Consider the following 27,915-nt stretch of genomic DNA (forward strand, 5'->3'; position numbering starts at 1 on the left):
GACATCATGGACAGGGGGTGGTGAAGGCCTCAGGGGAGGGATCAGAAGGGCTTAGCTGGGGAGTCCAGGAGATGGGGGGCAGTGAAGGGATGAGAAGGTGGTCAGGAGAGCCTGGCTGTAAAGCACCGCAGGGGGCAGGGGTTTGCTAGCAGAGGGGGCTCAGGACCTGCCCTGTCCCTTGAGCAGTTGTGTGACCCAAGCCAGCCTGTCCCTGGTGGGAGCTTGGAAGGAGCAGAGTTGTGCTCTGTGGTGTGCGCCTGTGTGTGCTCTGCTCACGTGTGTGAGGGGTCAACGTGAGGCACGTAAAGCCCAGGTTTGGTCCATACTGCACTTCAGTTCAGCTTGGCATCAGCTGGCTCCAGTCTCAGGATGCCCTATGGGAAGGTGGGGCCCACACACCCAGGCTCCAGCCACCTGTGCCATCCCATCTCCATCCCCAGCCAGCTTTGAGCCCCTCCTAGCATCAGTGGGGAGATCATTTTGGAGGGAACAGGACACTTTTAACCCCCATGGCTTCAGAGGCGGGGTAGGTGGAGGAGGGCTTCAGTTTCAGCAGTGCAACTCCGTGTCTAGGCGTCTGGGGTCGGATCGCCCTCAGGTGTCTTTGTGCTCTTCATTTGTGAAATTCCTCCCTCTCGACCCGGTGGCTGGTTGATGAGCAGTATGGGGACTCAGGTGGGGCAGGCTGCCGCACCCCTCTGGTCCTCAGTTCCTCCTCTGGAGATGTGGGGTGTCTTGGTTCCTCCAGCTCCGACGCAAGGGCCAGGCCACCCTCCCCCCAAGGAGTCCAGGACGGCTCCTGGCCAGCCGGCGGGAAGGACAGGGGCTCAGGCAAAGTCTGGCACTCATGTTTATTGGAGGTCAGCTGGAGTGAGGTTCGGAGGCAGCGTCACTCCTCGTCATGCATTTTTTGCTGAGAAAGAATAAAAGGTGTGAGGGAACAGGAAGGAAGGGTGTGGGGAGAAATCTCCAGGGCTTTCAGGGGCCTAAGGGAGATGCCCTTAGGGAGAGAGGCTCAGGCCTTGGGAATCTTGGGGTCCCCTTTAGAGGTCTTTGTGGTACAGGTGGGGTGGGACTGGACTTTCTAAGGAGGTTCCAGCCTGTACGGGGCTTGTCTGAGCAGGAGGGGGATGCCCAGATGTGGGGGGTGTGGGACCCTCAGGACTAACCACATACAGGATGCAGTGCCCACTCTGGGGGCCACTGATGTTGGGGCTGTGCTGCCATGGGGGTGAGTAGCAGGGCCTGGGGAGGGACCCACCTTGGCGCCGATGTCACGGCTCTTGGCCCGCAGCTTGTTGACCTGGGACTCGGCGATGTCTGCCCGCTCCTCCGCCTCGTCCAGCTCGTGCTGCACCTTGCGGAACTTGGACAGGTTGGTGTTGGCCTGTTCCTCCTGTGGGGGTTCAGGGGGATGGGAGGGTGAGGTGAGGGGTGCCCAGGCTTCTAATCCAGGGGCTCGCTGTCATCTGTCACCCATGTTCCTGCAACAAAAGTGTCCTGCTTCTGGCTTGGCACCCTCCACAGACTTACCCAGTGCTCAGAATCCAGGCTACCCACTGCCCAAAAGGAATCCCATGCTGCCTGGTCCCCGCCCTCAGAATCCAGCTTGACCGCCCCTGTCCAACTGCGACCCTGACAGATGCTCCCCGACTCCTGGGGGCTCCTGCACACGTATGCCCATCAGCAACTCACGTCCGCACCTCTGTGCTCACCCGATGTCTTCCCCACCGTGCTGTACCTGCTCAGGCCCCTTTCCAGGCCCAGTTCCCCTGCCACCATCCAGCTTTCAGCACTGGCTGGCCCTGCAAGCTGCATTAGCAGCTGCACTGCCTTCTCTTGGGCTCGCTGGTACATGGATTATAAGTAGCTTGTGGGTAGGTCCTGGGTCGAATAAGCTTTGCTTTTGTTAACTCAGGAGTGCCTGCCACAGCTCTGAGTTTGAGAGTTAAAGTGAACAGCAATCCCTCCGTCCGGGTCCCACACTGGGGTGGACGCTTGTCAGCTCTGACACATAGGAAGAAGAGAAAACCATGAACTCACCGCCTCCTCGGCCTGGCGCTTATAGGCCTTGACCTTCAGCTGCAGCTTGTCCACCAGGTCCTGCAGCCTCAGCAGGTTCTTCCTGTCTTCCTCCGTCTGGGGGCAGATGGGTGGAGGAGGCCAGTTTGGGGGAAGGAGCAAGAGCAATCATCTTTCCCTCCCTCATGACCCCATTCTCTTCCCATGCCTCAGCCGCCCCTCCCTCCCATGGGCCAGGCCAAAGAGGTTGTGCACCAACTTCATCTCTGACGAGACTTATAGGCCAAAGGGCATGGCAAAGATCTCACACCAGGATCTAAAAAGCAAACAGGGCTGTGGCCCTGAGGTAAGAAACAGGAGAGGCTTGGAACCAAACGGGATTTCTTCGTTTGATAATGTGGAGACGTCAGGGCTGTTCCAGATCTAATCTGGAGCACCACAGATGCTCTTGGCAGTGGGTCTAGAGTGACCAGAGAGGACTCAGGAGGAAAGCAGAAAGAAGGGATTATCATAATCCAGATCATTCTAATTATCACAACCCAGTATGTATTGTTCTGGGTCAGGTATTGAGCACCAGGATCAATGGTTCCTATGTCGCTTGATCACTCCTGATCGCTGCTTCTGCTAGGATGCTATTTCTATTTACACCCACACAACACACCTGCAGTTCTCCATTTGTACCTCTTTCCCATGCCTCTCATATCCAGCTGTCAAATGAACCAACACCTCTTTTTCTTTGTCCTTCCTGCCCAGGCATATTGGAAAGTAATAGGTCAAGAACAAAAGCTCTGAGCTATGCAGATGGAAGGCTTAGAACATTCTGGAATCTTCTTTCTCTAAGGCCTTCTATCTGTTGTCCCAGGAGTTCCATGGAAGATCTGAGTCTTTTCCCATCCCTGATTTTATCACTAAATGCCACACAACGCCCCTGCCTCTGAGGCTGGTGGAAAGATGCCTTGGACGGTTCTGAAGCCTTCATGGTAGCACTTCAGGTTATTAAACATCTGAGAAAATGCTGGTTTAGGAGCTTTCAAGAAGTAGAAGCAGATTCTCCCTTTGCTAAAAAAAATTCATAGACTCAAGCCAACTTGTCTTCAGAGAATGTGAAAGAAAACTAATCCCAAGACAGCTTCTCAAGAGGCAGGTGGCAGGGGGGCTCTGCGTGGGGCCCGTGTGGGTCAGGAGGTGGGGCAAGGGATACGTTTTCAGGTCTACTTCTGAGGGCGTGGCCGCAGCACCCGCACCTGGTACGTGAGCTCCTTGATGCGCCGCTCGCTCTTCCTCATGCCCTTGACCGACTCCACGTTGCGCTTCTGCTCGGCCTCCAGCTCGTTCTCCAGCTCCCGCACCCGGGCCTCCAGCTTCTGCAGCTGCTTCTTGCCGCCCTTGAGGGCGATCTGCTCCGCCTCGTCCAGCCGGTGCTGCAGGTCCTTGATGGTCTGTTCCATGTTCTTCTTCATGCGCTCCAGGTGCGCACTGGTGTCCTGCTCCTTCTTCAGCTCCTCCGCCATCATGGCGGCCTGCACACGGGAGAGAGTGTAAAAGAACAGGGCCCGGGGTGGGGGGAGCCTCTTCTTTCCCATAAGAGTCACCTCTTCCTCATCCTGACATTTGGTCCTGGAGGCCCTCAAGCCCACAGAATGGCAGAGTCACTGCTGTTACAGCACAGTGGCCTGGCCTGGACCCAGTGCCCTTGTTTGAGTCTATCAGGGAGGCAGGAAGGTGCAGTGACTCACATCCGTGATGGCCTTCTTGGCTTTCTCCTCGGCATTCCTGCACTCCTGCACTGCCTCTTCCACTTCTGATTGGAGATGAGTCAGATCTGACTCCATCTTCTTCTTCTGGTTGATAAGGCTGGTGTTCTAGATAAGGGTAAAGAAAACTGTTGGATGTATATACTTTTGTTACATGATTCAACACCTTTATCCAGAGAAAATTAGAACTAATCATTTTAAAAAAAGTCTTGCTTTTAGTATTTTCCTTGTTTTGTACCTGGTTTCTTTTTTTCCATTGAAAATATATGTACTGTAGACATTATATGTAAAATGACTCAGCTCTGAAGACTTCAAGCAGGAAAGAGTCTGTAGTTCTACTCCTGAGCTCTTTATTAACATGTCTACGTAGGGGAATGAAAGGAAATTCCAAGGAATCCCTCCCTGCAGGGAGTTCCAAGAAAAACAGGTACAACTGTTTTAAAAGGACTGTATCCTGGAAGAGATTGTAGTTATAGAAAGAATGTAATGAGGTAAGGAAGAGAGGATGACGTCAGTAGGTGATGTCATTCCCATATGTATTAGATTATGGAACAGAATTCCACAGGACAGTGCAATAAAACAGTGTATATGGGATTGCAGAAAAATGGTGCTCTGCGGAGAATCTGACTTGCAAATAGATGTGTGTGTTAGTCGCTCAGTCGTCCAACTCTTTGTGACCCCATGGACTGTAGCCTTAAAGGCTACTCTATTCATTGAATTCTCCAGGCAAGTATACTGGAGTGGATAGCTATTTCCTTCTCCAAGGGATCTTCGCGACCCAGGGAAGAACCTTGGTCTCCCGCATTGCAGTCAGATTCTTTACCGTCTGAGCCACAGGGAAGCTGTCTTTAAACTCCACAAGTCCCATTAAACGAGCAAATTGAGGCTGGCTTTTACGTTTAGACCCCTTTCTCAAGGTAGTAGTTCTGCAGCCATGACTGACAGATGTAAGTTGGTCCAAGAGATGAAATAATGTATGATCCTGGCTGGACATACGCTTTCTCTGGGCATCTAGTTCAGAACATTGCTAGACATCCTGTCTCTGGCCTTCAGCAGATTTCCCCTAGCTTCCTCACCTGCGAGTGCAGCAGCTGCACCCGCTCGCTGGTCTCGATCAGCTCCTGCTCCGCCAGCTTCCGGGACCGCTCCGTCTGCTCCACCATGGCCCGCAGCTCCTCCAGCTCGGCCTGCAGCAGGTTGTTACGCCGCTCCACGATGGCGATGTTTTCCTTCAGGTCATCGTTGGCACGGACCGCGTCGTCCAGCTGGATCTGGGTGTCCTGCCAGGGATGGGGTGATGTGGGAAGGCCCCTATCAGGGCCTCCGTTTGTGATCTGATACACCCTTCCCTATAGTCACAAAGCTCGTGTTAACCTCAGAAGACACATTCAGGTCTCCAGGCCCACAGGCTGGATTGGTCCAAAACATGCTCCAGGGCCTGATCAGTTCTCCTCCTTCAAGCCTCCAAATCCAGGAGGTTGGTGCTCCCCATGCTCTCCTATTTGTTAGCCCAGGACCCTTTCCTCCGGCCTTCACCATTCCTGTGAGCAACCCAAATTATCCCTCTCTGAGAGCCCTCACTTCTGTTACCTTCAGGTGGGCTTGGGCAACTTTCAGGTGCTTCTGGGCCTCCGAGGCTATCCTGTTAGCCTGGCTGAGCTGGATCTCCATCTCGTTGAGGTCGCCCTCCATCTTCTTCTTCACCCTCAGGGCCTCGTTGCGGCTGCGCGTCTCTGCATCCAGGGAGGTCTGCAGCGAGTCCACCACCCGCAGGTGGTTGCGCTTGGCCTGCTCCATCTCCTCGTCCTTCTCTACCAGCTTCCGCTCAATCTCTGCCTTGATCTGGTTGAACTCCAGCTGGGCCCGGAGGATCTTGCCCTCTTCATGCTCCAGGGAGGCCTGGAGGGGAGAGGGACCAAAGCAGACAATCAGGGCACAGGGCATGTCAGGGAGGGAGGCCGAGAGGGTGCAAGGTGTAAGCTGGAGACAGCGAGGCAGGACCTGCATCCCAGGCCACCTGGGTGCTGTGGGGGAGGACATGCTGGATACCCTGGGGTTCCTTCATCAAGGAAATGTTTTGACCTCACAATTGCCAAGATGCTCCAACATTAATATTGCATGATCCTGACCCATCTAAAATATCATTGAAAAAGGAAGGATTTCTATAATTACAAATTCAAATGTTTCTCTTTGTTTCCCAAGTGCCTCACCCTATAGTGAAAAAAGTCAGAAGCCCCAAATCTCAGGGCTATCCCTGTGCTGTGCTATACTGTCACTGTCGTGTCTGACTCTCTGATCCCATGGACCTTAGCCTACCAGGCTCCTCTGTCCATGGGGATTCTCCAGGCAAGAATACTGGAGTGGGTTGCCATGCCCTCCTCCAGAGGATCTTTCCAACCCAGGGATTGAACCCAGGTCTCCCGCATTGCAGGCAGATTCTTTACCGTCTGAGCCACCAGGGAAGTCCCAGGTTCTTAAAAATGAACAGTAAACAATAGCTAATATATATTGAATTTTTAAGTGCGTTACCTTGTTTAATAATAGTCATGCGTAAAAGATCCAACCAGTCAATCCTAAAGGAAATCAGTCCTGAATATTCATTGGAAGGGCTGATGCTAAAGCTGAAATGCCAATACTTTGGCCACCTGATGCGAAGAACTGACTCATTTGAAAAGACCCTGATGCTGGGAGGGATTGGGGGCAGGAGGAGAAGGGGACGACAGGGGATGAGATGGTTGGATGGCATCACCAACTCAATGGACGTGAATTTGAGTAAGCTCTGGGAATTGGTGATGGACAGGGAAGCCTGGCATGCTGCAGTCCATGGGATCACAAAGAGTTGGACACGACTGAGTGACTGAACTGAAAATCTTATGAAAGTATGAAAGTGTTAGTCACTCAGTCTTGTCCAACTCTTTGTGGCCCTATGAACTGTAGCCCACCAGTCTCCTCTGTCCATGAAATTTTCCAGGCCAGAATACTGGAGTGGGTAGCCATTCCCTTCTCCAGGGGGATCTTCCTAACTCAGGGATCGATGTACAATTAATGCCACTTTACAGATGAGAAAACTGAGGTACAGAGAGGTTAAGGAACTTGCCCAATGACACAGTGGAGGTCCTCAAGCCAAGTTTCACTCTCAGATCTGTTTGACTCTGGAGCTGACACTCCCATCCCCTGTCTGAGGAGTTGTTATAATGGCCAGGTTTCAACTTTATAAACCCAGTGGGAAAGAAAAATCTATGATCAAGCTGTGGCGTTTTCCTCTCTGCAGACTCTGGCTTTGGAGGTAGTAGTGGGTACTGGGTATATGACTTCGGACTAAGAAAATGATATCATAGAGTTTGTCTTCGGTCAGCATCACCCCCAGTTGAGGGAGAGTAGGGGGTCAGAGACAGGAGGGTGATAGTAGGTGGGTAGGAGAGGGTCAGAGGCAGGGGTCCAGGCAGAGCCAGGCCCTCACCTCGGCCTCCTCCAGGGCCGACTGCAGCTCTAGCTTTTCCACCTCCAGCTGCTTGCGGACCTTCTCCAGCTCATGCATATTCTTCCCTCCTTCTCCCAGCTGCTCAGTCAGGTCGGAGATCTCCTCTGTGGGAGGGGCGGGCTGCTCAGTGGGGGCTGCCTGCTCCAGTGCCGGAAGGCCTCGAGGAGCCGCGGGGCGGCGCCACGTGCGGACCCTCCCTGCCCCGCCCCTCCCGGCCCGCGCCCGCACCCTGCAGATTCTTGTTCTCGCGCTTGAAGGTCTCCAGATGCTCCAGGGACTCCTCGTAGGCGTTCTTGAGCTTGAAGAGCTCGGTGCTGAGGGAGCGCGCCTCCTTCTGCGAGGACTCCAGCTCCGACTGCGACTCCTCGTACTTTTGCTTCCACTCGGCCAGGATCTGCGGGGACCCAATGGACGGAAGGGGCTCAAGGGGCAGCTCCGGCCCCACCTCCGGGACCCAGGTGCCCCTCCTAGGCCCAGCCTCCCCTAGCCTCAGCCTCCTGGGGGGATGTTCCTGACTCCCGCCTGCCGGCCTGCTCTGTCGCCTGGCTGTGGCCCGCAGCCTGGGCCCACCTTGTCGAAGTTTCTCTGCTTCTTGTCCAGGGCGGCGGCGGCCGCGTTGGAGCGCTCCACGTCCACCATCAGGTCCTCGATCTCGTTCTGCAGGCGGTGCTTGGTCTTCTCCAGCGAGGAGCACTTGGCGTTGACGGCCTCGACGGCCTCCTCGGCGTCCTGCAGCCGCTGGGCCAGCTTCTTCCTGCCCAGGGTGGTTGGGTGTGTGTGTGTGACTCTACCTGGGAACGGTGGTGCCTTGGGACCACCCCTTCCAGAACTGCCAGATGAGAAGAACCAGGCCCCTCCCCACAGCTCCTTGGGATGCTCTGGAAGTCCAGCTTCCTGGGAGCCAAGGCTGCGGGTTAAGTGATTCTCCTCCCTACCCGCAGCGGCCTCTGGGTGGCAGTCTCCACCCCTCCCCACCCAGGCTGATCGGCGGTAGCTCCTCTGACCAACAAGCTTTTTGCTCGTCTTATACGTGAGCATCAGGTATAACCCGGGCCAAAAGCTCGCCCGTCACAGGAAGTGAGTTGGGGCCAGCCAGGGGTCACTCAAGAGTGCAGGATCCAGGCTCCCTCCGAAGCACCTCTGTTGCCCACCACATTTCTCCCCACTTCCTGTCTGCCTTTTTAAATCTGCCTCCCACGCCCACTCTGCCTGTCTCCACCAAGGTCCTCTTGCTCCTTCCTCTCTTAGAATTGGGGTGGGGGCGCTGCCGGGGACTCACTTGGCCTCCTCCAGCTCCTCGGTCCTCTGGATGGCGTCTGTCTCGTACTTGGTCCTCCACTGGGCCACCTCTGAGTTGGCCTTGGACAGGACGCGTTGTAGCTCGGCCTTGGCCTCAGTCTCCTCCTCGTACTGCTCCCGCAACAGGTCACAGTCATGCCGGGCCGACTGCAGTGCGTGAGCCAGGGCATTCTTTGCCTGGGAGGGGCGGAACCAGCAAGTGGGCTCAGCTTCTGGGAAGGTGGGAGGGAAGACCCTCTCCTTATTTTTCGGATCTTTTCATATCTATGACCTTGAATCAAATCCCAGCCTCCTTCAGGGTGAGGGCTGGTGTTGTGGAATATCAACATCTTGAGGTACCTTCCCAGTTTGCCCACCTCGTCCCACGTAAGAAAGGAGGGGGACTTCCCAGGTGGTCCAGTGGCTAAGACTCAGTGCTTTCCGTGCAGGGGGCCTGGGTTTGACCCCTGGTCTAGAAACTAGATCCTACATGCTGTAGCTAAGAGTTCACATGCCACAGCTAAAGATTCCATGTGCAAAAAAAAAAAAAAAGATTCCCTATGCCGCAAGTAAAGATGCCTCAACTAAGACCTGGTGCAGCCAAATAAATAATTTTTTTTTTTTTTTTTTAAGGGAAGGAGTGATGTTTGGGTGTGGCTTAGCTGAAGAGTAGAAGAACCTGGTCTGAAAGTCTTTCTATTTCAGAGGCCCATCTGTAGTCTCCAGCCTCACTCCAGCCTCCATTCCTGAGGTTGGTTGCCCAGGGTGGCTCTCAGTCCCGTCCACTGCCCACACAGCTGGCCTCACCTTGCCCTCCTCTTCCAGCTGCCTCTTGAGGTCCTCCAGCTGCTGGGTGTAGGACAGCTTCCCTCGGGTCAGCTGGGAGATCAGTGCCTCCTTTTCCTCCAGCTGCCGGGACAGCTCACCTGCAGGTGGGAAGGAGGGTTTGTGGGCTAGGGAGGGGGGCAACTGATGCTCTGCCCCAGGGCAGGCACAGGCCTGGTGAGGGGCACCCACCGTTCTCAGTCTGCAGCTTGGCTCGCTGGGTGGAAAAGTCGTTGAGAGAGCGCTGGGCCTCTTCTAGCTTCGCCCGGTACTCATTGGCCTGGTCCTCCAGTGTCCGGGACATCTTCTCCAGGTTGGCCTTCAGACAGTATGGGACACGGGAGAGGTGAATGTGGGAGGGGTTGGCTGGATTGGAGGAAAGGTGGCCAAGGTCGGGGAGGACACAGAGGTGGGGGGATAGGGGAGGCGACGGGCGGGGCTGGAGGGCCACAATCTGAAGAGGGTGCATGAATTAAAGAAGGGAGAGGTGGTGAGGAGATGGAAACGCAGAGGGAGGGCAAGGTGGGTGCAAGGGTGAGAGGGAGAGAGACCAGAGGGTGGTGAAGGGAGTGAGAATACGAGCAATGGCAGAGAGAGGAAGTGGAGGGAAGGTACCCTGCGAGGCAGTGAGGGAGGAGAAGGTGAGGAGAGGAGAGCCGGGCCCACCTTGGCCTTGATGATCTGCTCCATGTTGGACGTGACGTCGTCCAGCTCCAGCTTGAACTCACTCTTCTCCTTCTCCAGCTTCTGCTTCACGCGCTGCAGGTTGTCGATCTGCTCGCCCAGCTCGGCCACGCTGTCGGCGTGCTTCTTGCGCAGGGCAGCCGCCGTGGCCTCGTGCTGCAGCGTGGCCTCCTCCAGGTCCCGCCTCATCTTCTGGAACTCAGCCTCGCGCTTCTTGTTCATCTCGATCTGCACGGACGTGGCCCCGCCGGCCTCCTCCAGCCGCTCGCTGATCTCCTCCAGCTCCCGGGACAGGTCTGAGCGCAGCTTCTCCACCTTGGCCCGGGCGGTGCGCTCAGCCTCCAGCTCCTCCTCCAGCTCCTCTATGCGTGCCTGGGCGGAACACAGGGGCCTCAGACCCAGCACCTAGGCCCCTCCATTGGAGCCCCCTCCCAGGGCTCTAGAAGGCTCTTGGCCAAGATGCCCAGGTCCTGCTGAGCAGTGGTTCCCACCAGGGGACATTCTGTGCCCCAGAGGACAGTTGACAAGGTCTGGAAACGTTTTTGATTGTCATGACTTGGAGAGGTGTTACTACTGGCATTTAGTGGGCAAGGCCAGGGAGGCTGCTAAACATCTGATAATGCACAGACTACCAATAAGAATTTGGGTGAAGCCATACTTTTAAGGCATTTCCTGGAGGGGCATCTCAGACCCAATCTGAGCATCTCTCGCCCTGAATCCTGAGAATCTGTGTTCAGAGAGGGATCTTGAGATCCCATGAGATCCTGAATCTCAGGAATTCCACAGATTCACTAGACTCTGCTAATGATAAGACAGGAAAGCTGGTGATTGTGTTTTACAAATATTTACAACAATATGCCTCAATCAAAAATTTTTATAATCTTCTGAGTTAACTACCAAGTCTAATCAACCTATTCCTCGAGCTCTGGAGCTTACTGTATTTATGCCCATGGCTGGATTCCAGCTTGATTGTTCCCTTCCAGGCCAGGAGAGTGCTAGCAGGATGCCCTCTTCTGTATCATGTTCCCATCTCATTTTTTTTGGCCTTAGCCTTGGCCCATCTACCTTTTGATCTCTTGTCTGACTAGCCAGGAGCAAAAAGGAGGTTTGAAAGTGAAAGTGAAGTTGCTCAGTCGTGTTCGACTCTTTGCGACCCCATGGACTGTAGCCTATCAGGCTCTTCAGTTCATGGAATTTTCCAGGCAAGAGTACTGGAGTGGGTTGCCATTTCCTTCTCCACGGGATCTTCCCGACCCAAGGATCAAACCCAGGTCTCCTGCATTGCTGGCAGACACTTTACCGTCTGAGCCACCAGGGAAGTCCAAAAAAGGGAGGATTGGTGGGGTCCTTTCATCTGTGGTTATGGATGGTGTTGATGGAATGTGTATGTGTGGGGAGTGGGGGCTCCTGGGAGCAGGAGAGACAGGACCACCATACCTCTGCTCCCAGGATGGGGCAAGAGCTTGGACAGGAAGAAGAAGGAGCCACAGTGCATTGCCAGGATCGGGTGAGGATAACTACACTGTTGTTCTGGGTCCAAGAGGCTGCCCAGACCCAGGGTAGAAGAACCTGGGGATGTTCTGGCTAAAACCCAGAAGGGGCATCCAAGAAGATGGGAAGTAAGAGCATCACTGAAGGCAGGCCAGCCCCTGAGCAGCCTCCAGAGGAGAGGAGTGGAACTGTGTTCACGTGTCACTTGGTGGCCTGGACCCTCAGCCTGAATGAGGAGGGGATATTGGCCCTCTCCACCAGCTGTGATCTCTTCAGGAAATGAGGGGGTCAATAGCTGAGTCCCCTTGGCCTAGGAGTCACTGTGTCCAGATGTGGTCATGCAGCTTTGAAATGAGGAAGAGAGTACCTGCCTCCCTTGCCTCCAGGGCTCTTCTGACAAACACAGGACTAAAAGCACATTAAAATTCAGGGTGCGTGAAAGGCAAGGGAGACTCTGGCTGTTAATTCAGTCTCCTCCTGCAGAGGGATGAGAAAGCCATGGGCAGACGAAAGAAGAACATCTTGCAAGGGGCTGGCTGACTTATGTAACCTGAGCTATACTAAAATCACATGTATATATAGCCTTCTGGTTGACAAAGTGGGTTCCTATACAGTATCTTTTCTGGTCCTCTGCAAGGCAGGGGTCATTAATCCCGTTTTACAGATGAGAGGAGAATCTGAGGTGCAGGAGGGGAAGTGACTTGCTCAAGGTCTCAGGAGTTGACTCAAGTGCTCTGTGGGGATTCAGCCCCGGTTAGTGGCAAGGCAAGTACCTGGGAAGAATAAAAACAGAGCTCCCCATGAGAAGGGGCTCCATGAAGGCTTTTCTCACCCCCATGAGGGGAAAGAAGCACCAAAGGAAGGGCTAGAGGAGAACCAAGCCCTACCAATGGTCCCAGGGCAGAAAGCCCACTGGGCTTCCCTGGTGGCTCAGATGGTCAAGAATCTGCCTGCAATGCGGGAGACCTGGTTTCAATCCCTGGATTGGGAAGATCCCCTGGAAAAGGGCATGGCAACCCACTCCAGTATTCTTGCCGGGAGAATCCCCATGGACAGAGGAGCCTGGCGGGCTGCAGTCCATGGGGTCACAAAGAGCTGGACATGACTGAGCGAATAAGCACGAGAAAACCCATTAGGCAGAGTATAGCTCAGCAAGAGAAGCTGTTTTAGTTAAGTGTGATTCCCCACCCACCTCCCCAAATAGCCCAGATGAAATAAGACATTATTGGTCTAATGTGGGAAGGTTGATGTTCCCAGGTGCCTGGAAGTCAGGGCTCGCAGGGCCTCTGGGTAGCTCAGAGTTCTAGATACTGTCTAGAACCCTAAGCAGCTCCTGCAGTCCCAGCTGTCTCACCGCCATTGAGCTCTCTGGTGGCCGCACCCAGAAGAACCTCACCTGGTTTTCCTTCAGTTTCTTCTGCAGCTGAAGGGCCAGTGCCTGCTCATCCTCAATCTTACTGTTCAGCTGATTAATGTCAAACTCCTTCCTGGAGAAGAAGGAGGGGACAGGTGGTTTTCTTTTCTCTGCCCTCATCCTCTCCTCCTGCCTCTGCATGCAAGGACCACTCCTCTCCCTCTGGCCCCCAAGAGTGAAGGCAGGGGAAGGGCTGTGATTGACCTGCTTGCTCCCACTGTGCCCTGGGCAGCCTTGGCCAGAGGTTGTGCAGCACCCTGAGCTCTAACCCTCAGGCAAGACACCCCCAGGGCCCCTCCCAGCCTCCGTACGCTCCTACTTCTTGAGCTTTTCTTCCAGCTGCAGTTTGTCATTGTCTAGGTCCATGATGCTCTCCTGGGTCAGCTTCAGGTCACCCTCCAGCTTCCTTTTAGCTCGCTCCAGGTCCATGCGTACCTTCTTCTCCTGTTCCAGGGATCCCTCCAGCTGGTGGAGAAAGTAAAAATGAACAGGGTGTAGAAAACCTGAGGTCCACAATACATCCCCCTCTGCTCCCTTCTAAACCCAAAGTCCAGTGGGACTGGAAGTCAAGCCAGCAGAGTCATCCCAGCAGACATGAAGGATTCAGAGACCCAGCCTAGTGAAGAACTGTAGAAAGAAAGGGGCTTTCACAGATGGCTCAGTGGTATAGAATTTGCCTGCAATGCAGGAGCTGCAAGTTCAATCTCTGGGTCAGGAAGATCCCCTGGAGGAAGGCACAGCAACCCACTCCAGTATTCTTGCCTGGAGAATCCCATGGACAGAGGAGCCTAGTGGGCTACTGTCCATAGGGTCTCAAAGTCAGACACAACTGAAGCGACTTAGCATGGACAGGAAGAAAAGGGCCCCGGGTGGAATGGAAATTAGTTTTAGGGATTGCAAACCCCTTGCCGTTGGTGTTGCCTGCAAAATCCTGACCTGAGAGAGACAAAGGAAGCATGGTTGTTCCTACTTACATCATCCACCTGCTGCTCCAACTTGACTTTAGACTTGGTCAGGGTGTTGACCTTGTCCTCCTCAGCCTGAAGGTCATCCAGGGCCTGCTGGTGGGCCTCTTGCAGAGCTTTCTTCTCCTTGGTCAGCTTGGCAATGATCTCATCCAGCCCAGCCATCTCCTCTGTCAGGTTCTTCACCTGTTGACCAAGAACCCCATCCCCTCTAGGGTCAGACATCACCAACCTGGAGACATCTATGGAGACCTCCAAAGCCAAGGGCCAGGACCACACTCAGGTCTGAGGATCCTGAGACCTGGTCTGGATTCAAAGGGAGCTGCCCTCACCTTGTTCTCTGTTGCGTGCTTCTCCTTCTCCACCTTGGCCAGTGTCAGCTCCAGGTCATCAATGTCCTTCTTGAGCTCAGAGCACTCATCTTCCAGCTTTCGCTTCTTGGCAGTGAGCTCAGCGTTCATCTCCTCCTCGTCCTCCAACCTCTCAGTCATCTCCTTCACCTTTGCCTCCAGCTGGATCTTGTTCTTGATCAGCTGGTCACAGCGCTCTTCCGCATCATTCAGGTTGTCTTGTTCCTGAGAGAAGAAGACAGAGAGGAGAGCTGGTGATGAAAGAGAGGAGAGATCCAGAGTCTTAAAGAGAGCTGAAGCTTGGAGACTCATAGTCCCTGATGATGAGATGGGTTAGGATCCAGGGCAGGGGGAAAGAGAGATGGTCTTACCGCCTGCACTTGGAGCTGCAGGTCGTTCTTCTCCTGCAGCAGGGACACCATCTTCTCCTCCAGCTCCTTGCGCCGAGCCTCCGACTTCTCCAGTGTCTCTTTGATGCGCCCAAACTCCTCCTTCATGTTGGCCATCTCCTTCTCAGTCTCTGCGCTCTTCAGCAGTGGTTTGATCTTGAAATAGAGCTTCATCCAGGGCCAGTTCTTGACCCCCATGAAGGCCCGAATATTCCACTGGATTACCAGCAGGGCATCCCTGGCAAAGGAGCATGGAGGCAGGGAGCCACACTGTGAAGGAGCACTTTCCAGTCATGGGGCCAGCTGCACTGGGATCCCAGCACATCTGAACAAGTCTGTGGGCACCTGAGGGCAGGAACCTGCTCTGGCAGCCTTGATAGGCAACCCCACCCCAACATTACCACACTGAACATGGAGTTGTCTATAAATGTTTATTAATTGATCAATTCAACAAAAGGGCAGTTTATATCTTCCTTTCTGGGGTAGTAGTAGCTATGGAAGCGACCAATTATAGCATCTCTACTGTATTTAGTGTTTCTAATCTCCTAAGAACCTCAAATATGTTAAGAATATGGTATTTTCCATTTAAGAATGTCTATAATGTATGTGTAAGTTATGAAGAATGAAGCAAAATGATTTATCTATGAACTCATCACCCAGACAAGAAGTAGAGCATTGCCTTCATTGATTCTACTAGTAGACTTCACTCCATCCCCTTTCCGGTCCTTTCACCAGAAGTAGTCACTGCCTTGAATCTTGTGTTTTTCATTTCCTAACTCTTTCAAAAATATTTAAACCATATGTGTATGTATTTTTAAACAATGTGTGTGTGTGCTCAGTCACTTCCAACTCTTTGCGACCCCATGGATTGTAGCTTGCTAGGCTCCTCTGTCCATGGAATTTTCCAGGTAAGAATACTGAAGTGGGTTTCCATTTCCTCCTATGAGGTTATCTTCCCAACCCAGGGAACTTCCCTGGGTTAGTGGGTCTCCTGTGCACCTCCTGCATTGCAGGAGGACGCTATTTTAAAATTATACTGAGTTTTATAAAAATTGCATCACACTATACGTATCCTTCTGTGACTTGCTTCTGTAAACCCAGCAATATGATTTTAAGGCTCAAATTTGTACCATGTAGTTATAGTCCCCTCCTTTTCATTACTTGATAATATTCCCCAAATGAGTATGCTACTGTTTACCCGTTCTCCTGCAGATGAAAATTCAAATTGTTTCCAGATCTTTGCCATTTCGACCAATGCTGCTATAAAGATTCATTTTTGTCTCATGTTGTGAACCCGTGCAGGTATTTCTCTGTGGGAATGCACTCAGGAGTGGAAAGCTATGTAACTGTTCAACTTTCAAAGAAAATGATAAATTGTTTTTCAAAGAGATTGCACACATTTCCCTGGTGGCTCAGACAGTAAAGATTCTGCCTGCAATGTGAGAGACCCGAGTTTGATCCCTGGATCCGGAAGATCACCTGGAGAAGAAAATGGCAACCCACTCCAGTATTCTTGCCTGGAAAATCCTATGGATGGAGGAGCCTGGCAGGCTACAGTCTAGTGTTTTAAAATGGTATCTCGTTGGAGTTTTAATTTTCATTTCCCTATGGGGAATTTTCTTTTTTTAAAAAGAACTCGAAATGAGACCCAGACTGGTCAAGTCACTTGTCCAGACCAGCTAGTAAGTGATGGAGCCAGGATTGAACTTAGGTCTTTCAGCCCACACCTCTGGGCTCCGCTTGTCTGCCTCTTACATCTCTGAAAGTGTGTCTCTCTTTCTCTCCAGCCTCACCTGCGCTCTAGGATCTTCTTGAACTCAATGCGCATGAGAAGACCCCGGGCTTGGGCCTGGATACGGGTGATGATGCGGCTCAGCCTCTCGTCCCGCATCTCCTCCAGCTGCCCCAGCAGCCCCGCCTTGAAGAATACCTGGGGGCAAGGGGTAGAGCCAAGGGGGCCACAGCCTCAGAGAAGGGTAGCCAAGGTGGAGGGAGAGTGTAGGAGACCCTGGCTGAGCTTCCCAGGGCCCCATCACCTGCATACCCTAGGCCTGGGAGTGAAATGTGAAAAACAAGACAGAAAAGAAGCTGGGCCCCAACTCTTGGTTGACGCAGGAAGCCAGGAGTCAGGGTCTGCCTTCCGAACTCTCGGCTGTTTCACTCAGTGTGGCTGGGTATCCTACACCTCCACCCTAAGGGCCTCCAGACTCACCTTGGTGTGGCCGAACTTGTACTGGTTGTGGTCAATGTCCAGGGAGCCCAGCAGCTTCTCTGTCCCTTTCCTGCTGTCAATGAACTGACCCTCGGGGATGGCCGCTGGGTTCAGGATGCGATACCTGGAGGGAGGTGCCTGGAGTTACCCATGTTCTGCACTGATTTGCTCTGCCCGCAGAATCAAGGGGCTTCCCTGGTGGCTCAGACAGTAAAGAATCTGCCTGGAATGCTGGAGACCTGGGTTCAATCCCTGGGTCAGGAAGATCCCCTAGAGAAGGGAATGGCTACCCGTTCCAGTATTCTTGCCTGAAGAATTCCACGGACAGAGGAGACTGGCAGGCTACAGTCTGTGGGGTTGCAAAGAATCAGACACAACTGAACGACTAACACTTTGTCACAGAATCTGAGACCAGCTGCAGACTCCTCTCCCCACAAGGCTGCCCAGGGTTTCGCTGTTCCCTGAGCCCTGCGGCACCCCAGTACCCACCTCTGCCGGAAGTCCCCATAGAGGATGCGGTTGGGGAAGCCCTTCCTGCAGATGCGGATGCCCTCCAGCACGCCGTTGCAGCGCAGCTGGTGCATGACCAGGGGGTTGTCCATCACGCCTGCAGCAGGAAAGGAGAGGCAGGGGGTCAGCCTCAGGACAAGCGGATGCCAAATGCCCTCTCCAGACTAGAGCCTTGCGCGTCGCTCACCGGGAGCCTTCCGTTCATTGGGGATGATGCAGCGCACAAAGTGAGGATGAGTGGTCCTCAGGTTGGTCATCAGCTTGTTCAGATTCTCCTGGTGGCAGATGAGAGGTGGAGGTCAGGAGCCACAGTGACCATCCCTTTAGTCCTGACCCCGGGCCCCAGACAATCTGTCACCAGAGCCCTCTAAGGGATTGGGAGGTGATACATAACTTATGATGTGAATTCAGGCTTGTGTAGAATTTACATGCCAAAAACAACCACATAACTCTAGCTTCTTTCCTCCCCAGACTCAGAGCATCAGGTTAAGGGTGGTGCAGACAAAATGCTCTGGGCTGGGTCTGCCCACCACAGGTCTGTTGGTATCTCTGGGCCCTTCTTACCCGGTGGAGGGCTGACACTGTCTGAAATGATGAACCCTTTTTCTTGCCTCCTTTGCCTTTACTGCTGTCCCCTAATAACAAGAGAAGGAATGATGAACCAGGGCTTGAAATCGGAGACCCTTTGAGCAGGGGCAGGGCTCTGCTGCTCACTAGCTGTGTGACTTTGGACAATTTATCTCCAAGTCTCCATTTTCCCACGAGGAGGAGAGTCATTCCCTTTAAATGGTATAGAGAAGATTAGAAAAGATCAAAGCTTCAGGCTGCCTCTCCACTGTTTGGCACACAGTAGGTCTTGAAATAACATTAGTGCTTTCTCCTCCCTCTCTCTTCTAACCTCCAGCACCATGCTCACATTTTTCCACTTTCTACTTTGCTTCTTGTATTTTACCCTCCTCATTTCAATCCACACCCTTTCTCTTCCTTCTCTGAAGGGGAGGCTCATTTGTTCTACCGTACATTCACTGAAGCTCTCAGCATTCGCTGCGGCCTCCTGCAGAGGATGGCTCTATACTAGGCCTGCTGCAGTGATGCGGGTGCCTCTGGCACCGATCTTCAGTTGCTCTGAGTCTTGAAGAGGCGCAGAACACGTATACCAACATCCATAACCCAGAGGGGAGAATCACACTCCCACAGAAACGGCACAGATGGGCTGCTGTGGGCTCTCTTGATGTCCCCCTCTTATGGCTCCCTCCTGCCTATATTTTTTTAATTTTAAAAAAGTATATATATAGTTTAAAATTTGGTTGTGCCAGCCTTAGTTGCGGCATGTGGGCTCTTTAGTGGCAGCACGTGAACTCTAAGTTGAGGCATGCGGTATCTAGTTTCCTGATCAGGGATCGAACTCCCACCCCCCGCCATTGGGAGCATGAAGTCTTAAGTCACTGGACCACCAGGGAAGTCTCCCTCTTGCCTTTGGAGTCACATGCTTTGAAGCAGTGGGCCCCTCGCCCCTTGCACCTCCAGAACTGCTCTGGCAGTGGAGGGCTGCCCTCTTACCGACATCAGCGGAGGCATACGAGGAGAAGAGCGTGGCCATGAGCTTGAGGGAAGACTTCTGGTACAAGCCCACCACTGTCTCATTGAGTGGGTCTTTGTTCTTCTCCAGCCAGCCTATGATGTTGTAGTCCACCGTGCCGGCGTAGTGGATCAGGGAGAAGTGGGCTTCCGGCTTCCCCTTGATGTTGCGTGGCTTCTGGAAGTTGTTGGACTTGCCCAGGTGGTTGTCATACAGCTTGGCCTTGAAGGTCATGTCGGTGGCCTTGGGGAACATGCACTCCTCCTCCAGGATGGACATGATGCCCATGGGCTGAGGGGGGAGAGGAGAGCGTTACTGAACGCATCCCCAGGCTTGCAGAATCCCACACCCTGACTGAGGAGAAATTGCAGCTGTGTAGCTGGAAGGCCATAGAGGGCCCATGCTGCCACCTCACGTCCTGGTACAGGAAGCCAACATTCCTGACGTTAACCTAAATCTGAGTACATTCAGATCTGGCCTAGGGAACCTCTTCCTGCCCCAGTGGCCCCAAAGAAGAGCCCTGTACTCACAGTCCCTACCCACAGGGCTCACAGCACAGCCCCTTCTTCCTGGATGTCCCTGCCCCAGAGCGGGATGAGGACAGGACAGAAGGGATGGGAGGCGCCAGACTGCAGGGCAGGCCAGACCTGTGCCTGTATGTCAGGGAACAGTGTTCCAAGGAATGGTTAGAGAGATTCAGGTTCTGCATGATGTCCTGCACTTCAGAAAGTGTAGCAGTTTTTGACTTTTCCTGGGACAGGGATCCTACTGAGAATTTGGTGGACCCCAAGACTTCCTCCCCAGAATTTGTGTACATACACACACTTGCGTATGCACCCCCACCCCACCAGTCCACACATATTTTTCCATACAATCTCAGGGGAGTCCGAGGCCTCCAGAAGAGCAGGGCCCTGGATCACTAGGCAAAGCTTGTGGGGGGAGGCCCCTATTTCTGACTGGTCGTGGCTGGGCTGGGGGACCATCAGTTGCTGTGGGCTCTGCCTCCCTCCGCAAAGGCTCACTGAAAGCAAGTCAGGACAAGGAGTGTCCTCTGAGGAAGCTCCATAGACAAGAGGGCCTGAAGACAGGCTTATCCTCAGCCAACTGGGAGAGTATGGGAAGCCAATGTGTCTAGTTTCAGCCTAGGTCCTTTCCACAAATGATGCTTCTCATGGGGCGTCAGAGGGGCTAGGAGTCCCCTCCTTCACTGCATCTCTCTCTTCAGGTCCACCATATGGGACAAGGTCCTAGGGGCTGGGAGAGAAGGAAAGGCTGGACCTGTGTATGCCCACAGTGTTACAGTGAGGGGAAGCAGCACCTGGAGGGAGGCTGGGGGATCTGGGGACTAGTTTCCCAGGTGTAGAGGGATAGGGCTGCCACTTCGTCTGGGATGGCAGGTGCAGGGACCCGGGTGGAGGGGCCAAGGCCGCACCTTCTCGATGAGGTCGATGCAGGCCTGCAGGTCCATGCCAAAGTCGATGAACTCCCACTCGATGCCCTCCTTCTTGTACTCCTCCTGCTCCAGCACGAACATGTGGTGGTTGAAGAACTGCTGCAGCTTCTCATTGGTGAAGTTGATGCAGAGCTGCTCGAAGCTGTTGAACTGCAGGGGACGGGGAGGAGTGGGTCAGGCAGGCAGGGGTCTGTGGCCCAAGGGGTCGGCCCAGGGCTGCGTCCAGCCTGGCAACAGGCATGGTTGGCCTCTCTCTGGTCAGGGCAGGGAGAGAGTGCCCCCTGAAGACACGTGACTGTCTCCACCCCTGGGGAGCCCACGGCCTTCCCTGGGGCTGGCCTGTAGTTGGCTTGGCCAGTGGTGGCTGCCTGTGTGAACCAGTGAGTTCCCGTTCTCCTGGACCTGGGGCTCCCCACTCACGTCGAAGATCTCGAAACCGGCGATGTCCAGGACGCCTATGAAGTACTGGCGAGGCTGCCTGGTCTCCAGGGTGGCGTTGATCCGCGTCACCATCCAGTTGAACATCTTCTCATACACCGCCTTGGCCAGCGCCCCGATGGAGTAGTACACCTGCTGGACATTCTGCCCCTTGGTGACGTACTCGTTGCCCACCTTCACCCGAGGGTGGCACAGCCCCTTGAGCAGGTCGGCTGAGTTCAGCCCCATGAGGTAGGCGGATTTGTCAGCATCTGGTGGGGGAAAGAAAGGGATAAACAAGCACTTTCCATAGACTGTACTTCCCTGCCCAGGGCCACTAGATCCTAACCCTCTCATTAAAGAGCTGCAAACTGAGGCCTGAAGAGCACAGGGCTTGCCATGGTGACACAGCCATTGTGTGCCTGAGGCCCCTCCGTCACCCCAGACTTCCCACCACCCTGCCTGCTCACCTCCATCTTTACATCTCCTGCATGTCTCTGGGCCCGGCCCATTGCCAGCACAGCTGTGGGCATGTCCCCTGCCCTCATGCATCCTCTCCTCTCTCAGGGCAGGGACTGTGGCTGATGATGTCCTCTGCTCCTTGCTGTCTTTGTCCCCAGTCCCAGGATCTAGCCTAGGACTGGGCATGCTCTACAGTGAATCTATGTGTCCACCAAATTGACTTGCTGGGAAATCAGGGTTCCTAACAGTGTGTGAGTCAGCCCACCAACCCTCAGCTCTTCAAATGTGCTATCCAGCATACGAACTCTATTTGTGTGTGTGTGTGCATGCTCAGTTGTGTCTGACTCTTTGCAACCCTATGGACCGTAGCCCACCAGGCTCCTCTGTCCATGGGAGTTTTCAGGCAAGAATACTGGAGTGGGTTGCCATTCCTCCTCCAGGGGACCTTCCCAACCAAGGGATCGAAGCTGCAGCTCCTGTGTCTCCTGCATTGGCAGGTGGATTCTTTACCACTGAACCACCTGGAAAGCCCCATGATCTCTATTTAGAGGAGACTTGCTTGGTTTAATTTTGAGAGTTTTTATGATAACTAGTGACATGCTATTGTGAAACTCAGGTTTGGCACTTGATCTGGATAGATACAGAGAAGGGATCCTTGAAGGTAGGTCAAGAGGAATATTCTCAGGCATTTCTCCAGCCCTGTTTACACCTTCATATCTACTTCTCAAGGGATTCTCGAATCAGCCTCAGAGGGAGCTGGGAAGGGCTACTGCTCCATTCCACTGAGGTGGAAGCTGAGACCCAATGATGTGGGTGATGTGCCAACACCCAGAGCTGTGTCCTGACCCCTGGCCTCCTGTCTCCCAGCAGAATATGGCAGGGAGCCTGTAAGGGGCTCTCCTGAGGGCTGGGCACCCTCACATACACACTGCCTTAGTGACGGGGATACTCAGAACTCTGGTCCGTGCTTTCCTGGGCCTGGCAGAGTCTTGGGCACAGGAGGAAATCTCTCCATTTCACTTCTGCTCGGTGCAGCTGGGGTTGAGAAACTAGCGGGACTGTGAGGTGCCTCCTGTCTTCCCACTTCTCCCATGTCCCTGCCCTCGCCCACCCATAAGCCTCAGGTCCTCTGGGATCCAGCCTGTTTGGGATGGAGGGTGGTGTCTGGCTAGGTTATAATAGAACAGAAAGCCTTGAGTCTAGATCAGGTGGGGAGAGCCCACCATGGGAAAAGGCACCACCTTCCTACCACCTGCTTCTCCTGCTTTGGGTTTCCTCCCACTTTCTGTACTGTGGTCCTAACATTGCTGCTGTGAATTTTGCTCCTTAAGAATCACTGAAAGGCACCCCGTTTGGACATGGCATGGAGGAGACTCTGCCCCCAGAGCGCTGTCCCTGCACGAGAGGCAGACACGCTGCCCCCCAGGCCTTCTCAGCCTGCCCTCCTGTCCTCGAACCTTCTGTGCCGTCTGGCTCCGCCTGTTCCTCCCGCTGCTTCTGCTTGAACTTCATGTTTCCGTAGTGCATGATGGCGCCTGTCAGCTTGTAGATGCCGGCTTTCTCCTCAGGAGTGAAGCCCAGCACATCGAAGGCGTTCTGGGGCAGGGTGAGAGAGGCAGAGTGGGTGATGGGGCAGGTGGCCCAGGAGCCCCTGGAGCCTCCCACTGCCTCCTCACTCACATCTGTGGCCACGAGCTCCTCAGAGTCGTCGATGGAGGCCACGGACACCTCCCCCTGAGACACGAAGGCGTAGTCGTAGGGGTTGTTGGTGACCAGCAGCATGTCTGTCCAGGCGAGGGGCAGTGCCGGGGACAAGGGAACGGTAGTGGGGTGCAGTGGGGGAAGGGGTGGGGAGAAGGGAGGAGCGGGAGCAGGTAGAGAGGAGGACAGTCAGCAAAGGCCAAGGGGAGGATCCAGAAGAAAAGGGAAAGTGGGTGATGGGGACATGGGGAGAGAGGATGGTGGGGGGGTGACAGGTGGAAGAGGGGGAGACAAACACAGAGGAGAAGGAGAAAAGAAGTAAAGGGGAGGAGAAAGAAGACAAGGAAGGGTGTGAAAAGGAGGCAAGAGTTGACACAGGTGGGTCCAAGGTGAAGGAGGAAGAGAAAGGTACTGGGCAGATGGAGGGAGGGGACAGGTGAGCAGGGGGGTGGGGCAGGTGAGGAGGAGGAGGGGTCCGCCCTGCACTGCTGGGCTTGTGGGGGGTGCCAGGGGCAGCAGGGACCTCTGACAGGGCTCACCCAACAGCTCTGGCTTTTTGTTGGACAGGATCTGGTAGAAGATGTGGTAGTTCCTCTCAGCCTTCAGCTGGAAGATCACCCGGGACTTCTCCAGGAGATCTGGAGTAGGAGAGGTGGGGAGAGGGCAGGTGGGAAGGAAGAGAACCAATCAGCGAAAGGGCGGAGGTCAGGGGAGAAAGGCTCTCAGGGCAAGTGGAGAGAGACAGGGGAAGACTGGGTTTAAAGAGAAAAGAATGATAAAGCCGGGAGACTTTATCTAAAGTCAGAGACAGGAGACGGAGGGGAAATGTCGAGAGAAGATGGCACCCAGCGAGGAGTGAAGGCAGAGGTGAAGGACTCGAGGAGGGGGCCAGGCTCCCTGCATACTCACAGGTCTCTATGTCTGCAGAAGCCAGCTTTCCAGTGGCTCCAAAGTGGATCCTGATGAATTTTCCCTGGGGGTAGATGGGACAAAGAGTGAGGGAGGGGACTAGAAGAGACAGATGGAGATCCTGGACCTCAGTGCAATCCAGAATGCCCTGGATGGTTTTGGAAATGTAAATGATTTCCCTGGAGCCCCAGTTTAGTATCATAAACAAAATAGAATGCATCCTGTTTGTGCCTCTGATATGCTCTCACATCACCCTCCCAATAACCAACAAGGTAGAGACTACTACCTCGGTCTCATAGATGAAGGACCTGGGGCTCAGAGAGGGGTGGGGGCTTGCTGGACAGATGGAAGGCTGGGGAATTGGCTCAAAAGCCCTGCTGTCCTCCTTCCAGCTCTTCCACTTACAGCGTGGAAGAGCTTTGGGAACAGTCATAAAAAAATATAGAACGTGACCCAAGTCAGTCCGATGACTTGGTTCTGCAACGAACAGCTCTGGTGGCTCGGGGTCTCTTTTCTTGAGTTCTCAGAACTCGGGGGCCAGGCTGAGTGGGGAGGGTTTGCAGTGTGCATGTATGATACTTGATATCCCAAAACCAAATGCAGATCGGTCAGCCAGGTGTGGAGACTGTTGGCAAAACTGCACCTCCACCCCCTTTTTTCATCAATGCTACATGAAGCCTGTGGGCAGTGGTCAGGTGCACTCACGAAGCGGGAGGAGTTGTCGTTCCTGACGGTCTTGGCATTGCCGAAGGCCTCCAGGGCGGGGTTGGCCTGGATGATCTGGTCCTCCAGGGTGCCCTGCAGAGGGGGCAGAGCGTGGGGCTTCACCTCCAGGCGGTGCTGGGGAGGGTGGGGGTGGAGTGGGATGGACTGCTGGTGGTCTGCAACTCGAGAGGGCCATATTCAGACCTCAGAGCATGTGTCTCCTGCCGGGAAGGTCTCGGGCACTGGGCTCAGGGATGCTGTCTGCGCTGTTCCCCAGGGCAGGGCTAGGGGTCACCTGGTCAGCCTGCCCCCTAACCCTCTCTGTTGAGCCTGCGGCCCACCTTGTACCTTGTTTGCATTGACATTGTCCTTCTTGCCACGGTCACCTATGGCTGCGATGCTGGCAAAGTACTGGATGACACGTTTCGTGTTCACAGTCTTCCCTGCCCCGGATTCTCCGCTGGAGGCAACAGGGACTCATCAGAACCCAGATTCCCAGTTTTCCATTCGAAGCTCAGCACTGCACCCTCTTCCCTCAGAGTCCCAGCCATCGAATCTCCTCCCCCAGGGCCTAGCTCCTTGCAGAATCTGCCCATCACCGTAGGTCACTCTGGCTCTCCTCAGAGAGCCCAGCTCCTGGCAACCACAGCCTTCAACCATCTCTAGCACCCCAGGAATCAGCCTCGGCCTCCCCCACACCAGGCTCCTCTGTGGATGGGTGCTGCTCACTCACGTGATGAGGATGGACTGGTTTTCCCGATCTGGAAGAGAAAAGAGGAGAGGCAGAGGGGTCAGGGCTCAGGGCCTCAGTCTATGGTGTCGGGCTGAGGGGCCACATGTCAGGGCCGCCAGCCCACCTGTCAGCATGTACTGGTAGGCGTTGTCGGAGATGGAAAAGATGTGGGGAGGCGCCTCGCTCCTCTTCTTGCCCCGGTAGGCGGCCACCACCTCGGCATTGTACACGGGCAGCCACTTGTAGGGGTTGACGGTGACGCAGAAGAGGCCTGAGTAGGTCTGAAACAAGAGACAGGGCAGTCACGAGAAGTTGGACGGGAGAGCCTGGGATGGGCATGGTGCTAGGCAGAGGCGTCCCCGGTTATGCCAGCTGGCTCCTGTCTTCCTGCAGCTAACCAGGGATGGGGAGGGAGCAGAGGGAGAGTTCCAGTCCCCTCCCCTTGAGAAAGTTGCCCTGGCCGACTTTGGACCCCTTGCAGAAGACTCCCCGCCGTGTGTAGGGCGCACTCACGTAGATCATCCAGGCTGCGTATCTCTCTTTGAGGTTGAAAAGCACAGCAGGCTCGTGCAGGAAGGTTAGCATGGCCATGTCCTCAATCTTGTCGAACTTGGGCGGGTTCTGCTGCAACACCTCGTCCTCCTTCACGGTCACCGTCTGTGGAGGCGAGGGGCAGTAGGACAGACATTTCTTCCAGGACCCTCTCTAGCCTTGCCCACTTACCTCCTCCCAGAACACAGGCTGTGACCTGGCCTTGTTCCTCTGGCTCTTTTCTCATAGTCCCTGGGCCCTACCCCATAGCATCCTATGACGCCAGATAATTTACCTGCCCGCTCTCTGTCCCTTCTTATGGATTGCCCTAGAGTCCCTGTGTCTTGTCGGTTCCCCAGACTCTGCCCATGAGCATCACCTTTCAGTCCCTGCCTGAGGGTCTGAGGGCAGAAGCTCTCTGATCTTACCCTGACTCTTGGGGGCGTGCTTGAGGGCATCAATTGCTAAGGGCAAACCTTGCTGCTGCTGGAGAAACATCTCACCCATCTACTCTACACTCTTCATTGGTCACTGTCAAATGGTTTGACTGCCACTGGCCAGTTTGTCATGCCCTTGCATCATGAGATCCTGTGAGTAGGTATTCCAGCATTTTTTTTACAATGGAGCAAATGATCAATGATTTGCCAGTATATGGTGGCTGCTAGTGGCAGAGTTGGGGTCATAGTTAAAGTCCCCAGTGGTTGTGGCCTGTTACTGCACACCTCAAGGGGATGCGACAGTCAGCCAGTGTAGACAGTCGGACTCGTAGACAGTCAGTCTACGGGGCACACGGTTCAGAGTCACTGCTGTTGACTGGTGGCAGTTCTCACGGCTGGCATGAGGGACCAGGGGCTGTGGGCTTCTGAGTGCTAGTCGTCAGCCCTGGACTGAGCATTCTGCTCAAGAGTTCCTGCTTTGTGTTCATCTGTAAAATTTGCTCTTGGTATGGTTGGGGAGCACTGGGGAGAGTTGGTCCGTGGAGAAAACTAAGGCACAGAGTGGAGGGATGCAGGTTTGAGAAGGGAGCTTCATTTGATGCAGTGTCTGTGCCCTCTTTAGCTACATAACCCATCTGGGGAGGAAACCAGCTGAGGTTCCCTGCCTGCAGCATCCTCCCTGGCAAGGGGTGGGCATCCCTGGGGTGGCCTTGTTACACTTGCTCAGATCCAACAAGAATGGTCAGTTCTCACTCAGATGCTGGGCCACTTGAGGGGAGATCATCCTGAGCCCCCGCTGGCTTTGGCTCTTTTCCAGAGCCCCTCAGCTGCCACTGCATGTGGCTCCACCCCTGCACCCACCACCCTGTGCTGTGTCCTACGCACCTTGCCAGTTTCTGTCTCGGCAGTGACCTTGCCTCCCTCCCGCGACAGGATCTTGGCCTTGACGAACTCCTCTTTGTCATCGGGCACGAAGCACTCAGTGCGGATGTCGAAAGGACGTGTCTGGGCCTCCAGTCGCTCCCTCTCTGACTTGCGGAGGTACTGGGCTGCCGCCCCAAAATCGGCCATCTGGGCATCGGTCATCTTGTCGCTCCTCTGTGGCCGAGACAGGAGGGCCCGGGCCTCAGTGGGTGGCCTTGCCCTCTGCAGTCCCCATTCCCTGCCCCATCTCCTCACCACCTGGGTCCTGTCACTCCCACCTCCCCAGCTGAGAAGCACCTGGCCTGCCTCCAGCCCTCTCTCGTCCTCTGATATGAGACTGAAGAGAAATCTGTGAGGGGTTTGCGTGGGATGGAATGGACTGGAGATTGCTAAGGCAAGGTGCTGAGCCACTCAGAGGAGAGACAGGGGCCCCTGGTCCAACAACCTGGCTTCCAGGAGAAAATTGGGGTGATTCTCACCTGGTGACCTCTTCACAGAGAATCCTGAAGACCCTGGACCATGAGCCACAGAGGTACAGCTGGGCAGAGAGAAGACGAGACAAGGAGAATGAGGAACAAGGGAGGCAGCCCATGGGGAGAAGTAACCTGCGAGTCTCAAGCCAGAGAGTCAACCGAGCGGGACAGACTGAAAGGGGCAGTCAGAGGCAGGTGAGAGGCAGAGAGACAGGA

The 27,915-nt window shown here is 54.4% G+C and overlaps 1 protein-coding gene and 1 long non-coding RNA gene across 3 annotated transcripts; one reads left to right on the forward strand and one right to left on the reverse strand.

The window, feature by feature from the left end:
• Positions 1 to 837: 837 nt before the first annotated feature.
• Positions 838 to 27,764, reverse strand: MYH6 (myosin heavy chain 6). Its single transcript, XM_025296103.3, has 38 exons — positions 27,706 to 27,764; positions 27,188 to 27,400; positions 25,848 to 25,991; positions 25,459 to 25,615; positions 25,335 to 25,362; positions 24,950 to 25,061; positions 24,602 to 24,694; positions 23,897 to 23,960; positions 23,527 to 23,625; positions 22,967 to 23,070; positions 22,744 to 22,882; positions 20,828 to 21,096; positions 20,387 to 20,557; positions 18,936 to 19,245; positions 17,940 to 18,010; positions 17,563 to 17,650; positions 17,355 to 17,472; positions 16,866 to 16,989; positions 16,447 to 16,583; positions 14,636 to 14,891; positions 14,247 to 14,489; positions 13,924 to 14,100; positions 13,269 to 13,414; positions 12,932 to 13,022; positions 10,027 to 10,416; positions 9,553 to 9,679; positions 9,343 to 9,461; positions 8,537 to 8,733; positions 7,828 to 8,011; positions 7,486 to 7,651; positions 7,237 to 7,361; positions 5,367 to 5,675; positions 4,853 to 5,056; positions 3,759 to 3,884; positions 3,267 to 3,542; positions 2,044 to 2,139; positions 1,262 to 1,396; positions 838 to 913 (listed from the first exon to the last, which is right to left on the reverse strand). Exons 2-38 carry the CDS (start codon positions 27,386 to 27,388, stop codon positions 890 to 892), a joined length of 5,820 nt encoding a protein of 1,939 aa, XP_025151888.2. The 5' UTR covers positions 27,389 to 27,400; positions 27,706 to 27,764; the 3' UTR covers positions 838 to 889.
• Positions 7,578 to 10,234, forward strand: LOC123328169. 2 transcript variants are annotated; one of them, XR_006542949.1, is made up of 6 exons: positions 7,583 to 7,715; positions 8,199 to 8,298; positions 9,169 to 9,286; positions 9,361 to 9,467; positions 9,620 to 9,673; positions 10,105 to 10,234. It is a non-coding gene; the product is annotated as an uncharacterized LOC123328169 (long non-coding RNA). The 2 variants fall into 2 exon arrangements; XR_006542950.1 differs by lacking the exon at positions 8,199 to 8,298 and having other exon boundaries at positions 7,578 to 7,715.
• Positions 27,765 to 27,915: the final 151 nt, after the last annotated feature.

This window comes from Bubalus bubalis, chromosome 11 (genome assembly GCF_019923935.1).
Source record: "Bubalus bubalis isolate 160015118507 breed Murrah chromosome 11, NDDB_SH_1, whole genome shotgun sequence".
NCBI classification, from domain to species: domain Eukaryota; kingdom Metazoa; phylum Chordata; class Mammalia; order Artiodactyla; family Bovidae; genus Bubalus; species Bubalus bubalis.